This window comes from Siphateles boraxobius, unplaced genomic scaffold (genome assembly GCF_051911475.1).
Source record: "Siphateles boraxobius isolate OS27281-9 unplaced genomic scaffold, OSU_SipBor_1 5, whole genome shotgun sequence".
NCBI lineage: Eukaryota > Metazoa > Chordata > Actinopteri > Cypriniformes > Leuciscidae > Siphateles > Siphateles boraxobius.
This window is the reverse complement of record NW_027509141.1, coordinates 24,523,859-24,539,795: the sequence shown is the minus strand read 5'-3', so window position 1 is coordinate 24,539,795 and position 15,937 is coordinate 24,523,859. Positions and strand designations below refer to the sequence as shown.

General features: G+C 36.7%; 1 protein-coding gene across 1 annotated transcript; it reads right to left on the bottom strand.

The window, feature by feature from the left end:
* Positions 1-580: 580 nt before the first annotated feature.
* trpc4apa (transient receptor potential cation channel, subfamily C, member 4 associated protein a) lies at positions 581-15,871 on the bottom strand. The gene is made up of 21 exons (XM_077203473.1): positions 15,842-15,871; positions 15,680-15,725; positions 13,985-14,127; positions 11,887-12,015; positions 11,613-11,729; positions 8,618-8,672; positions 8,342-8,397; positions 8,111-8,239; positions 7,781-7,982; positions 7,368-7,556; positions 6,944-7,086; positions 6,177-6,308; positions 6,020-6,078; positions 5,824-5,925; positions 5,638-5,721; positions 5,473-5,563; positions 5,232-5,372; positions 5,034-5,145; positions 4,004-4,116; positions 3,706-3,912; positions 581-2,396 (listed from the first exon to the last, which is right to left on the bottom strand). Exons 3-21 carry the CDS (start codon positions 14,108-14,110, stop codon positions 2,259-2,261), a joined length of 2,325 nt encoding a protein of 774 aa, XP_077059588.1. The 5' UTR covers positions 14,111-14,127; positions 15,680-15,725; positions 15,842-15,871; the 3' UTR covers positions 581-2,258.
* Between the last annotated feature and the right edge of the window lie 66 nt (positions 15,872-15,937).

The window sequence follows — 15,937 nt, the reverse complement described above, 5'->3', positions numbered from 1 at the left end:
AGCAACACATTTATTTATTCCACGATTTTATGCTGTAAAGCGAGTAGCGCTGCCGTTCGTTACTGCGCCTTACCGTCTTCGTGCAAGTTTTTTTTTTTTAAATAATTTAATTTTTTAAATAATTTAAGTCAATAATTTAACTTTAATTAGGAAGTATTCCTAATTACAGAGTATTCATTCTCATTTTTATAAAGTAGACTAAGCACACCTTTAAAATCAGAGTTAATGAAAATAGATTAGGCTATAAAGCAATAGCTCAAATATATATAAAATGGTTATGGGTTTCAAAACATTTTTCAGACTATTGCTATATGAAAAAGAAAGAGGTTTGAGTGGCAATAACAGTTAACATATCAAACCTTTTTAAATTTGAAATTGTTTTTGTTATAGCCTACATTTTTCATTTCATTTCAAAGACAGTCTTTGAATTGTGTGGTTATATTAAAATAAAAACAAACAAAATAGAGGAAACATGATTTATATTCAAACTGTTATAGACTCCTACAAAACTACTGCAACTTTTTGATTATAAAAAGCACAAAAAGTAAACCTCATCAAACTTGAACTGTCAGAGGCAGAATATTGAATTCAGGTTTATTTAAAACATTAAGTTTACTGGGCTTGACATGGTTATCACTTATGATTAAATTCATCCAGACAGAGCTACGCAGGAAAATGTCAGTATTTAAAACCAAACCCAACCTATGCGAGACATGAACCAAGGCCCGTGGATAAAGAAGAGACATTCAGATCCTTTGTGTTTATGTAGCAATCATTCAAATCAGAAAAAGCACATTCACACTACTGCTATACAACTACACATTCCTGGTGTCAAAGGACGTGACCAAAAACTCTGTTGCATTCAACCCGATCTATATGAATGGTATGAAATTGTGTTTTGCCAATGCTAAGAACCGTGACAGTATAAGGAAGCGATTTAAACAAAAGAAGAAAAAAAAAACACACGAGAATGTGCAAACATCCACAGGTAAAAGCAAAGCAATTGTTGTGAAACACATTTAGTTATTTATACACAGGAACTTCTGCATACACAGTGAAATTAAGTGGAACAGAATAAAAGCCACAGCATGCTTAAACTATAGGATTGGGTTAGAAAACAACACTAATGAAACGAGGTAGTTGATTGGAAGTTTCTAGTTTAGCGCTTCTAGTCTAGCTCAGCCACCACATCCAGCACAATGCAGAACCTTCGCAGGTTCCCGGCCACCAAGCCAGAGCCGCATGTTTGAGCGCAACACAGATTGTCAACGGCTGATGGCCTGTAAAATTAGAAGATGGTGATTTAGTGGTTTGCTATGGAACAAACGACAGATGGCAGCATGGAGATCAAGGCTAGCTGGATATTTACGACCATGGAGTGAGTGAACCTGCATAGTTTAACACCTTCCGTGCCCACAAGATATGAAGTGTTTCATTGTGAAAAAAATACAACAAAAGGAATGATGCACCTATTAAAAACTCATTTATACAAAAAATTAAAAATACAAGAACGGAAAATCTCTTATTTCATATGCTTGATAAAACCTAACGAAAGGAGAAAAAAGAAAACAGATTTATGATCCCATCATGAGCGCAAAATTACAAGAGAAATTTGAGAAAATAAATAAGACTTGTCCAAATTCAATTTCAGTTCTCTTTCATCTACACTGTACAAAGATTTTGACATCAATCAGTTCAGCACGAGTGCCGTTCACCTCTTAAATGTTAGAATAACCTTCTGACAGCTTGGCAAAATAACATCCAAACCACCATTCAACAACCCAACCCTTCTCTGTTGCTTTTTTCATCCTAAATTACAGAGGAAAATCTCCTTAAAGGCTGGCTGTACAGTTCTTCGATCACTAGATCATCGACCGCCCTCAGTCGATGATACAGATTTCTGATCCAAGTCGGACATTTAGCCTAAATATTTTCTTCTGTGTGTAATTCTGTATAAAAGGCCCCATGCGATTTCACTGAAAGAACGGCACCAAAACACAGGTCAGAGTTTCGGCTCTGGCTTGAGCTGTCCAGATATTGTGTTCCCAGCGAATGAATGACAGGGTGGGCGATCCTTCACAGGACGTTCCTTTGCACCCAGGAGCTGGAGATGAAGTGGAACATGGGCACCAAGTACAGAATGGACAGCTCTCTGAGCCGTAGCATGCAGTCGGATGAGACGGGAGGCTGTTCTATATGCTCTCTGAACCCAATCGGAGCTGAACGTGCAAGTCCCTCCCCGAGCCCACCCAGAAGAGTCAATCCTCTAGAAGGTCCCGCTCTAGCTCCATGTAAGGCTCATCTATGTAGCTGATAATGGCGCAGGGAGAAGTCCTGTCCTCTCCGAGCAGTACTGAAACAGTCTCCTTCCAGTAACTGAAGGGAATACAGGAACTCTGAAAGAAAAGAGAACATTGACGGTTAAATATTTTCCTAAATGAAGGATTCCATGCAGTAAAATATAAACTGTATTAGAGCAGCAAGATATTGGAAAAAACTGAGATTGTGATATTTTGTTTAACTGCAGTAATATATATATATATATATATATATATATATATATATATATATATTCCCCCCACAAAATCCTTTAAGGGAAGAATGATTTGGGGAAAACTTTTAGGTGTTGATACTTGGGTTTACTCTAAACAAGAACTCAAACTATAAAGTAAAAAGTATGATAAAGTATTTAGTTTTCATAGGCCACATTCACAATTGTGATTGACCAAATCAATGACTATAAAATAATCATAATTGTATTGTGAAAATTATAAAACATATTAAACAAAATAAGAAATAGATTAATACAATTGTATTGTAAAATAAAATAAATACTGTAAAATTATAATACAAATATTTACGCCTTAATTCCTAATTTTCAAATGGTATTGAGTCTATACCATTTGAAAATTAAGAAATGAAGGCATAAATATTTGTATGACACATTCTACAGATCTTAGTCAGGGTAGCACCATATTTAATTTTTTACAGGAATGAAAACGAGGCTGTGAAGGATAGAATTACAGCGAGTTTAATGGTTTGTACTGTTTTTAACAACATACCGATTGTTTACCTGACAAAACATCTTTCCGAAAAAAAACATTTCAGTAGACAGAAACTTACTTAATCTAGGCCCTTTATACAGTGTGTGCCATTGTAAGGAGGAGTGGCGATTACATGGGACATTTATGTTGTAATTTGTACTATAATTTATATAGTGTAATATAAGTGTATAAGTGTAATATAATTTGTTTTATTATGCGTAAGTTGGCTGTGTGGCGGCTGCTGCTTACTTTTGTTTCGTTGTTTTACTTTGTGATTAAAGTTTACTTCTATCATTTGCCGGTCCCGCATCTTCCTATCCCTGAACTTGAACTTTGTTACAGCCTTAAATTCAATATGGCATCGAACCTGAATAATGTCTATTACCGTAAAGCTTTTATTTTTACGGGTAGCCGGCAAATAAATAAATGCGCTGCCGGTTTCAGAGTGAAGGCACTGTATCTTCATTCACACACACTCAGAAAATGAACCATGCCATTCTGAGACTAAAACACTGTATCGTGAACAACACGTATAAATGAAACGCTTCATTCTCAAATCGAAATCAGAAACTAAAATCAGATTTACAATTGTACTAAGCCATAACGTGATATCGTTTTGATTTTGTGATATTGTGCAGCTCTAAATCATATATAGACTCACATTCTCCAGGCAGGTGCTGTCTTTATCCTTGTTGAGGTAGTGGTGCTGCCAAAAGCGCAGCAAGTTGTGGAAGTTGTTGAGGAGGCAGCCGGGATATTTCTCTGTGTATTCCTTCTCCCGCAGGGCGTTCAGGTAAAACGGGAGCTTGCCTCTCCTCCGGGCCAGCATCAGAATCACCAGGCTGGTGTTAAGACAACTCACGTTCTCCTGGGAGAGAAGCCAGAAAAACACAGGAATAATTATCATGGAGCACTCAAATGAGACAAACAGGGAGAGGAGATCTGCACTGAGGTCTTGCCTGTGTGAGGGTCTGCACATTGATGATGTTAACCAGCCTAAAAAGGAAGGACAGCCTGTTCTCCACTCGAGCCATGTAGGACAGCAGACAGCACTCGGAGAGCACTTCAACCACTGCAGAGGCACAAACACAAAGCCTAAAATAGACACTGAAATTTGTCAACAGTGATCAGACAAAATTTGTTTCAGAAAAGAACGTCTAATGCTCTCAACAGACTTCTCATCTGATGAAGAAATTTACAAGATCAGATTATGAAATCTCAAGTTACCTGGAAAAATATTTGCATTTTTCTATCAGATCTTTATCAGACATCAACACTTTTTCACAAACAATTAGGGCAGGGCAAAATATTGAATACTTGTGCTGATTTTAGTGCACTTTTAATTTGACTTAAATTCCTTAAAGACTGTCATTAGCCAAAATTAGACTAGTGAGTGTGGGAATATGAAGACAGATGTTTTATTGTCTGATTATCCTTCAGTTGTAAAAACTGTACTAGAGTTGGCAAGTTTAATTGATTTCTGTGAATTTGAAACTGTCTGAGTGAATCGGTTAAATTCTCAATGTGGAATTTATAGTGTTTATATTTTAAGTACAAACAATATGGAGGTAAATATTGCTGTTGCTATGTACTGTTATGTTGGTACACACACATTATAGATACATTAAAAAACAACATATAAATCTTCCTTCGTATTAATTGTGAAAATTAGAATACAAGCATACCTTTTGGAAGCAACCAGATTTTTTAAACTTTGATGATCTACCTGGTTTTTTTTTTTAAGTTTACAAACACATAAAAATCAAGATTATATATACATTTCGAATCACATTAAAAAAATAAATAAGGTAGATTACCAAAGCTGATTTGGTGCTCAAGAAACATTTCTTCTTATTACCAATGTTGAAAACAATTGTGCTGCCTAATATTTTTGTGGAAACCGTGATAGACCACAAACTTTTGAACTTTTGGTAGTGTATACTTTTAGCAATATTGCTAACAATCCAAGAGTACAATGGCTGAATTTACCTTTCACATCCTCTGTCTGGCTCTCAAATCGATCAAGAGAGAGGACAATACAACGGACAAGCATGTTGGAGTCCACAAGAGAGCTGTTGATCTGGGTGAGGAACACCTGGAACTGAGGAAGACACATTGTTTAACCAAAGACAAGCAGAGGTTGTTAAACAACAGCTTTTTGTCTCCATATTTTGTTCTTCCCCGTACCTTTTCCTCGGTGTTGACGTATTTGTTGAATCTCTTGAAGGCATCAATGTTGAACTTCATAAGCTCTCCGAGCAGGTCAAAGTAGCTCTGCAGGACATCTCTGGACTTGCAGCCGCTGTCGATGATGCAAAAGAGGACGTGCTACAATCAAAAGACAAGATTTGAGCAACTTAATCATTTCTATGGGGAAAAACATTTTGACCAATAAGAGAGGCACAGGCATTTGTATAAACATCTGTACCTCCAGCAACCCTCTCTTCAGCAAAAACATCTGGTCTGCATATGATGTGGCCCCTCTGAGGAAGCTCTCAACAGCTCTTGCCTGCCAGAACCTTTAGATAGAAAATATGTCATCATGACATTTCAAAACACATTTAGCCAAATCATTATGAACCCAGAGTCGCACCTGAAGGAAGAGTCTGGCGGTTCTCTTTTCATAACAGTGAGGAGCCGCGTGAGGAGCCCTTTTTTACCATCACACACTAAACTCCTGAAAGACACCACAGATAAGATAGATCGTAATATGTGTATGCGAAAAAAAAAAAAGAAAAAAAATTTATATTAGCATATAGATTTGACTTCTGAAAAATACCTGTCAGTGTTTACTAGTGCCTCCACCTCAGGGATGTTTGCCTTTAGGGAGATGGCACTCAACTCATTCAGCTCTTGAGCATTCAGAAGTAAGTACTTATTTCTGATAAAACAAAATAATACATGGATGAATAGATTCTTTGGTCAATCCACAGGTATGCGACATGCCACTCAAAGCTCACAATCTTGCAACTTACTCATGGTGGTCACTAAAGCTCTGCAGAAGCCTCAAAAACTGGATTTTAAATGAAATTTCCTGCACAATAAACAATAGCATAACATGATCAATGAGAATTATGGGAAATGAATTAGAGCGAATGGGATAAATCTACAATGTATTCACTAAAAGCTCACCGGACTGCAATCACAGTTTTCATTCTGTCCATGAACCACGTGATTAGAGGTGGTGTATTTCCTCCAGATGAGCTTGTCGAAAAGGTTATTGAGTCCAGGAATCAAACGAAACTCCGCCAACATTTTATGCACCTAACAGATATGATAAACAATTACAGCATTAGGATTTAATCAGTTCTATGTAAGGGTGTAACGATACACTCATGTTATGATTCATTACAATGCACAGACTCTACCAGTACTCGATATGTCCCGCCTCTCCCGCTATTAATGCACAACACATATAAGAATAAACCATCTATGCTTTATGTCGCACAAACATGTTTGTGTTTACTTCAGTAGCCTTTATGCGTGTTGTAAATCTGTTCTTTATACAAAGCCATTGTGTCTTTTCAGAAGACTTGGATTTGTTTTAGACCACTCGATTGATTATTTTTACGATGCCATTTTTTGGATGGTTTTAGGGACTTTAAATGTAGGGACAGAAATCTCTTAGGTTTCATAAAAAATATCTTCATTTGTGTTTGGAAATTTGAAGCGAGTTTTTAAACGACATAAGGGTGAGTACATGACAACAAAGTACATTTTTTAGGTGAATTATACCTTATAAATACAGTAAGCGAAGTCTTAGATAAAACTAACTCTTTATATACTTTACATCAACGATACATAAAGTCACATTTTTATATTACTATATCTTCATATAATGATGTATCATTACACCCCTAGATCTATGTAGATCCTTTACAGACATGAGCAGCTCTTGCCTGGTTCCGCTGTCGGCCCATGAGCAGGACGCACAACACGTACAGCACTTCCACCTTATACATGATCTCATGAACGATCTTCATGGACTGTGGCAAACGATGCCTCAGTGGGATGGTGGCCAACGTACTCTCATCAGATGATTCTGTGAGAAAAAATAAATTTATTTAGCAAGAACATTAAATTGATCAACAGTACTGACATTTATAATGTACCAAAATATTTCTATTTCAAATAAATTGTGTTCTTCTATTGCACTTTCTGTTCATAAAAAAATCTGGAAAAAAGGTATCATGGTTTCCACAAAAATAATATTACGCAGACAAGTGTTTAGCATTGATAAAAAGTATTTCTTAAGCATCAAATCAGAACTGAAGGTTATGAATATTTTGAATAAGAACTGAACAAGTTAAACAGCAGTTCTACCTGTGCTGCTGTGCTCAGCTTCATCAGTTGCTATCTGCATGAGCGCATCCAGTACTAGCGTGTTGTCGAGCCAAGTGTACCACTCCTCCAGTTCCTGCAGAAAGTTTGATGTTCCAGTTGCCTCGGACACCTTCCGTGTGGCCAACTTACAGAGACGCTCAATGAACCCAGGGATGTTCAGGAGTGTGACTGGAAAATATTACATTATGTTTTTATAATTCGTGCCCTACTAACGCTTACTCCATAAATCTATTCCTGACAGAAATACTCTATATATACAGTATACTGAATGGAAAGAGCTGTAATTTTACCATATAACAAATTTCCCTTTAGCAATGATCTTAGTCTGTCACCACTTTACTGCTCTTTGTGGCATCAGCTCTTAAGTTAAGTCAAGTTAGTAGTCCACGTACCCTGGTTGACCTCGGCACGTGAGGGGCTGGTATTGCGTTTCTGCTGTGCGTTTTTAGCCAGGAGTGTGTGTTTGTCATCGTTACCCACATCAGGCTCAGATATGGTGACGGAGAGGATACGACAGAAGTTGGCGAGCTGCTGCTGGTCAAAGCTCTGGACCAGTCCTGACAGGTTCGGGATCCACTCCAACTGAATCATTTCCTGTTATGAACCATTATTTAAACACCATCAGATATTACTATTGACGTATTCCACGTGCTTATCACTTTTAATTTGTTTTTGTAGATAAGACAAATATTCTTAATCCTCTTAATGCATTTTAAGCTGACCTTTTTAACTCCAAGAATATCCTCAATTAATGTAGCTGTTTGCAAAAATGTCTTCTTATTTGTCATCAACGTGAAGAGAAATAAGACGAAATCATCCCTCGATGCCAGGTTTTTTGTGACCCCTTCTGTCTGTAGGAAAATAAGTGCACTTATGCTCATCTAAACCCATCATGTGGATATTAGTCACAATTCAATTAAATTCCTAAATGAGAATGAAGCTAGAATACTTACACATATGCAGCAGTTGTACAGCACACTAAGGCAGTCCTTAACCAAGTCATCATTCACTACAAGCAGTTTAAAAAATAAAATAAAAAAAGACAGAATTTTATTTGTTGATGAAAGTGTAGTATTTAACAACGGTTACTAGACTAAGTGCAGATAAAATAATTATAATATAATTGTTATTTTATATAACTAATACATGTATATATTTAACAATAAATAATAGTTATATAATTTTTTATAAATAATCTCCATAAAATGTTCTTCTACTGGTTAACTTACTCTTGGGCTTTTGTAGCGTTGTCAGAGTGGGTCTCATCAGAAGTTCCACCAGCAGCTAAAAAGACAAAATCAGTCATTCATTCTGAATTGATCTAGGTCTGCAACTAAAATCCATTCGATAAATAAATTGATCTGTCAATTCTTTATTCAATTAACTGATTAATCAGATGAATGAAAGTTCAATTTATGATTGAATATGATTTAATTGAAAAGCGCTGAATATTGTCAAATAAACACTACAATCTTATTGACAAAGCACAAACAATCAATTCTGCCTCTACAAATTCTGGTAGTCTGCCAATGTTCTCCTCATGATAATGTGTAAATAATATATGTATATTTTATAATATTTTAAAATATGATATAATATATTTAAAAGGTTGTAATGCAAGTTACAGAGAGCTTTTAACATTGAGCATGCTTACATGCAAACCAGTACACTGATAACTTTAAATGTAAACCAATAACCCGATAAAGCAAATAAAGTGCATTTACAAGACTTTATTAATAAATCAAGTTATTTCCTACTAGTGACGTCGAAACGTTTTTTTTTTTTATCTGACTCCGGTTATTTTACTTGTTATGTCGGTTGAGATGTTAAATAAAGCATTAAAAACCGAAGAAGAGTATTGCAATATGTCAGCGGGAAACTTACGGCTCATATATTATCCTCTCATGCAGTTACAGATGCAGCATTTTTACTGTACTGTAGTTTACCACTTCTTCTGCTGCACGAGATGAGCACTTTTATATTTTTTTGGGTCAAGAAAGAGTCTGAGTTTGCGACTTATTTCCTCCTCCCTTACAGCAAAACACTCGCTCTGCCTAGATGTGCTTAAAATGCACAGTAAGGACGCGTTCCTGTCACATATCAAACAGGCACACTTCAATAAGCCAAAATCAGGTTAATGAGTTTACTTTACATGCTGGGCAAAATCGGCATAAGGGCCAAAAATCTAGCTGTGACAATCAGTTTATGCTAACCCTAAGCCGTTTATGACCTTACTCCAATAAAGGAAAACGGGTTAACGTGTTAACATGATCACGTGCATTGTCGGCCTATGCTGTATGATTGGGTTAAGAACGTTCATCAAAACGCACCCATTATCAAAACAGACATTTTAACAGTGTTGAGCACTTAAAAATAAATAACATATATGTATATACAGGTCCTTCTCAAAAAATTAGCATATTGTGATAAAGTTCATTATTTTCCATAATGTAATGATAAATTAAACTTTCATATATTTTAGATTCATTGCACACCAACTGAAATATTTCAGGTCTTTTATTGTTTTAATACTGATGATTTTGGCATACAGCTCATGAAAACCCAAAATTCCTATCTAAAAAAATTAGCATATCATGAAAAGGGTCTCTAAACGAGCTATTAACCTAATCATCTGAATCAACTAATTAACTCTAAACACCTGCAAAAGATTCCTGAGGCTTTTAAAAACTCCCAGCCTGTTTCATTACTCAAAACCGCAATCATGGGTAAGACTGCCGACCTGACTGCTGTCCAGAAGGCCATCATTGATACCCTCAAGCAAGAGGGTAAGACACAGAAAGAAATTTCTGAACAAATAGGCAGAGTACTTCCCAGAGTACTGTATCAAGGCACATCAGTGGGAAGTCTGTGGGAAGGAAAAGGTGTGGCAAAAAAACGCTGCACAACGAGAAGAGGTGACCGGACCCTGAGGAAGATTGTGGAGAAGGACCGATTCCAGACCTTGGGGGACCTGCGGAAGCAGTGGACTGAGTCTGGAGTAGAAACATCCAGAGACACCGTGAACAGGCGTGTGCAGGAAATGGGCTACAGGTGCCGCATTCCCCAGGTCAAGCCACTTTTGAACCAGAAACAGCGGCAGAAGCGCCTGACCTGGGCTACAGTGAAGCAGCACTGGACTGTTGCTCAGTGGTCCAAAGTACTTTTTTCGGATGAAAGCAAATTTTGCATGTCATTCGGAAATCAAGGTGCCAGAATCTGGAGGAAGACTGGGGAGAAGGAAATGCCTGAAGTCCAGTGTCAAGTACCCACAGTCAGTGATGGTCTGGGGTGCCATGTCAACTGCTGGTGTTGGTCCACTGTGTTTTATCAAGGGCAGGGTCAATGCAGCTAGCTATCAGGAGATTTTGGAGCACTTCATGCTTCCATCTGCTGAAAAGCTTTATGGAGATGAAGATTTCATTTTTCAGCACGACCTGGCACCTGCTCACAGTGCCAAAACCACTGGTAAAGGGTTTACTGACCATGGTATTACTGTGCTCAATTGGCCCCATAGAGAATCTGTGGGATATTGTGAAGAGAAAGTTGAGAGACGCAAGACCCAACACTCTGGATGAGCTTAAGGCCGCTATCGAAGCATCCTGGGCCTCCATAACACCTCAGCAGTGCCACAGGCTGATTGCCTCCATGCCACGCCGCATTGAAGCAGTCATTTCTGCAAAAGGATTCCCGACCAAGTATTGAGTACATAACTGAACATAATTATTTGAAGGTTGACTTTTTTTTGTATTAAAAACACTTCTTTTATTGGTCGGATGAAATATGCTAATTTTTTGAGATAGGAATTTTGGGTTTTCATGAGCTGTATGCCAAAATCAGCAGTATTAAAACAATAAAAGACCTGAAATATTTCAGTTGGTGTGCAATGAATCTAAAATATATGAAAGTTTAATTTTTATCATTACATTATGGAAAATAATGAACTTTATCACAATATGCTAATTTTTTGAGAAGGACCTATATATATATATATATATATATATATATATATATATATATATATATACACACACACACACACACACACACACATATTTTTCTTTACTGTACAGTTACAGCAGTGACAAAGTTATTCTGTGCCACACACAGACTAGGCTTATCAATAAATTCAGTGTCATCCATTTTCATTAACAATCTTTATATTGATCACAGTTAGGGTGCCAATTCCTCATTATACAGAGAAGACATGATAGTGTCTGAACTCACATCTACACCTCCAAACAGGTCAAAGGTGTATGTGTTGGGAAAGGTGGATTCCTGCGCCGTCTTCCTATCCTCCGTCACAAAAGACATGGCCTCCATAGACAGCAAGGATGACAGTTCCTGTATCAATCAGAACATCACAATGTGAGACAAATTCAGCCTTGAGAGACACTCAGAGTGAGGTCTGCTCTGAAATAAGGATACCAAGTGGCTATAAAGCTATTTAAGATATAAGAAAATATCCCACACTCAACAAGAGTGGAATAAGAGATCTCACCTTCAGGACAATATGTGAGCGGGTGAAGTCACTGTTTGGGTGGCTGCTCTCGTACAGCTCCTGGAGTAAGACTGGAATCCCGTGCCATTTCGCCCTCTTATCTCTCTCCTGAAGAAGAACTTCTGGGAGCTGGAAACAAAGAATAAACAGAAACTAGATTTGAATTTGCTTAAGGAAATGCCAGTTCTTGCAATTCAGCAAAAGGACAGTATAAAGGCCAGTTCACACAAAGCAAGAAAACTTTAATGATAAAGATAGATTTTTTTTTATACATTTAAAAGAACAGCAGAGTCTAGATAGATAAATAGAAACAATAGATAGGCTAATAGGCTACAATTAATTTGTTTATTTACTAAATTTGGTTAAAAAGCATCCATTTTTCAAATACACAGCCTTGTAAGCCCAATAATAAAAGTCCATTGCATGTTTGACAACTAGCCTAATGGTTATAATGAAATGCTAAGTATTTACATGTGATAATTTGTGTCTTTTAAAGCAACACCAAATAACTTTTCCTCTGCGGTCGCCGTACAGGTTGGAAGCGGAGTTGTCCATTACCGCTGTCGTAAATAATTTAGCCTACCATAGCCTACTGTCGCACGCGCACGCGCACGCACACGCTCTCGCTCTCTGTTTATCCAGCACCGGCTTTGGAATCAACAATGGCCACAGACAAGGTAGAGTATGATGCATGATTTTATGAAAGTATGATGTATTGCGACATCACAAACGAGCAATTGTAACGCTTGCCGTAAAGCAAGTCAAATTAGTAGTTTTCTTTTCTTATGTCTCATTAGAACTACAGAAACGCGACCCGATCTGGCAAACTTACATAGAGTGGATATATCAGATAAAGGACCGCAAAGCTGTGGCATAAGTGCATTTCACCATGTCACGACATGAAACCACTGAAACGATTTTGGAAACATTATTTTAAGGTAAAAAATCTTACTTAGTGTTGCTTTAAGGTCATGTTGATACAATGAACTCCATGCATTCTACCATATACCACATAAGTATGTCCTCTACCTTTTTATTTCTTCAAAATACAATCAAATACTCAAAGGAACAAGTAGCCTAATTGGTGGCAAAAAAGGCATACTAATTAAAGTACAACAGAACAATCTGGTTGGTTTAGTATACAACAGACCACATCTATATTATACTCTGTTTCTAGGCCCTTTAGAAACATTCACCAAGCTGTCATTGTAGAAACATTAAACAACAAAGTATTCAAATAGGTCCTAACCTCTTTAGAGTTAATCAGTATCAAATACTGGGAGTATGAAGTGAAAGTGAAACCAGCGGGGGTTCAATTCAGTTAAATTCCCAGGCTCAGGTCATGTCCAACTCAACAGGACATCTTACATAATTCAAGCTCTTTAAACTCAGCCTGAGCCAGGAAAATATCACTGCCTGAACCAATAACCCACACAAAATGAGTGCAATTGGTGGGTAAAATTGATAAGACAACCTATACGAAAATGATATGGCACAATTGGACACTAGATAAAATGACAATATGTGGCTGTCAAACTCTAGCATTGCTGACTGCCCTCCATGACAACATTTTTAGGCTTTATTTCGTCCAAAGGAGCCTATAATGATCACAAATGCTGTCTAAGTAGGAAGCTTTCGTTTGTGAGACACAGCCCGTGTTTTCTTAAAACAGCTGGTCGGTTATAAACATTATATGATTACAGACTGCTCGGTGTATGAATAGAATCCATAATATTACTCATTCATGATAATACGACTCCATGTGTCAGAGTCTTTAATTGGATAGTATTTGGACTGTATTTAAAGCCTCGTTTAACCCAAATTATCATCGGACAGTCAAACCCAAGAACAACCTAATTAGTTAACGGCCAGTTGTCATTCTCCCTTTACGTGATTTATTTTCAAAAAAAGCACTGACCATTTGACTTCACAAGTTTAAAGATATTATTTAAACTACCTTTAGATCAAACTTAAATGTCACACTCGTCCGATTTATTTTGTTGCCTAACTTAAAGCAGGTTGATAGACGGTTCAGCTCATAAACGCGGATCCCTGACAGCGGCTTTTCTGTGTCAGCAGCACAAATTCTCCCGTTTACCTGAGTCCCTCTGTTGACGCCTCGTCCAGTGACCTGACCCTGTCGTATCCTGGTGAGAATATTCCTGTTTCGAGTCCGTTTCTTTCCTCCCATCCAAGGGGACTCGGGCCCCAGTAGCGTCGCCATTACTTCGTCTTCCTGAACTGCTCCAAACAGGAAGTTAAAATCGCTCAGCTTTCGACGCTCACTCGTGTGTGTTGAGCGCCCTCGTGTGGACGATGTTTTAACCGACCAGTAGAGGGCGCCATGCACTGAGCTCAAATGCAATTTGAGACTATGCTATATTGTACTTATGTACCTGTACTCTGGATGAAAACACAACAGTAAAATGTAACGTAGGTTTAAAAATATATATTTAATTTAAATATATATTTATAGTTGTATATTTTAAAAAAGAAGCAATTTTCAATTTTCAAATACATCTGTTGCAGACTGCTAAAAAACACAAAGTCATACAGGAAAAGATTCAATCAAAAATCACTATGTACTGGCCTAAATAATCACTTAGCATTTCTACAGCAACATTAAATCACATTTTCTAATGTAATGTTAAATTACATATTTAAAAAAGAAATCAAAATACTAGGATATACATCATGAGAGGCAGGACTAGCATTTGTGACCACTTTGGACTAATGGACTAAAAAGAGTTGCTGATGTATTTTACTATCAAATTAATACAATGTATTTTAAATACATTAGTTAAGTAAGTTGTCAACTATAAATGAAAGTGCAGACATTGTCATAATACAGATGCAGAAACCTTATCTGCCTACATTATTACAATTGGTCGGTCTCATAATTACAAAACATTTAAACACGTCAGTCCTCACATTTCTAAAAGGTGGGAAACAGAGCTGCATTTTGACCACGTAAATACTTACACATAAAAATAGATTTTAAAGTATTGTTACATTTAATTAAACAAAGTTAAGGTAAAATAAGAATTTTCCCACAATTGCACAATTAATTCAGCATAATTATGTTATGTCACATAACTGTATTAAAGTAAGTTACTTTATAGTTATACTGTTACTTTACTTTCTGTGGGGTCTTATTGAGCAATTTCCCAAGATAATGCATCCTGTTCACTACAACAGACACAAAATATGACTATAACTTTACAAATCTTCATTAAAAAAATTAAAATAAAATAGCCAAAATGATCATTAAATAAATAACAAAAGATTATACAATAAGATTTCTTTTGTTAACATTAACTACATTAGCTAACATGTACTAAGAATGAACAATAATTATAGCCTACTGCATTTAATTAGTTAATGTTAATCTCAAAATTTACTACATTTTTAAGATCAAAAATTTTATCTGTCAACATGAGTTAATGCACTGTGAACTAATATAAACATAAAACATTAACAAAGGTTAATAGATGCGGTAAAAAATACATTCCTCGATACTGATGTTAGTTTACACATAAACTAATGTTAACAAATGAGACCTTATTGTAAAGTGTTATCATGATCTTTAATCAGGCTTAAGAATGTTTTTGTACAGGACAGAGCATCGTGGTCAAAATGCCCATCAAACATCTACTATCATCATAGATGATCTACTATTAAGGCTAATTGATGTTAATCAATATCTGTTCTTTGTTGGATGTCATCAGTCCTCACAGCTCGACTCTGTGATGTAAAAATATGAATTCATAGACTCTCGCAGTCCTTCACTAACCAGACTCTCCTGATCCGTCCCCTTTAACTGCCTTTGAATCATCGACCTGATGACAAATATGAGTTATTTCTATGCATAACAGAACAAACAAAGCAAACATCATACTAGCCAAAATGATAGGAAAAGCCAGGAAAATGTGATCCAAATAAAAAATAAACCTACCTGGACACATCTTTCCAGTTAAGATTGGACCTCTGGAATGCTATTGGGGAAGGTTTATGCGCTACAGTTGTGTTCGAGTCATGAAGTAAGCAAGGT

Coding starts and splice junctions, on each gene's coding strand:
- trpc4apa (XM_077203473.1), bottom strand. CDS start 14,110: ATGGCGACGCTACTGGGGCCCGAGTCCCCTTGGATGGGAGGAAAGAAA. Junction 7,087..7,367: donor AGCTGAGCACAGCAGCACAG/GTAGAACTGCTG, acceptor TTTTTCTCACAG/AATCATCTGATGAGAGTACG. Junction 5,564..5,637: donor CCGCCAGACTCTTCCTTCAG/GTGCGACTCTGG, acceptor TTCTATCTAAAG/GTTCTGGCAGGCAAGAGCTG.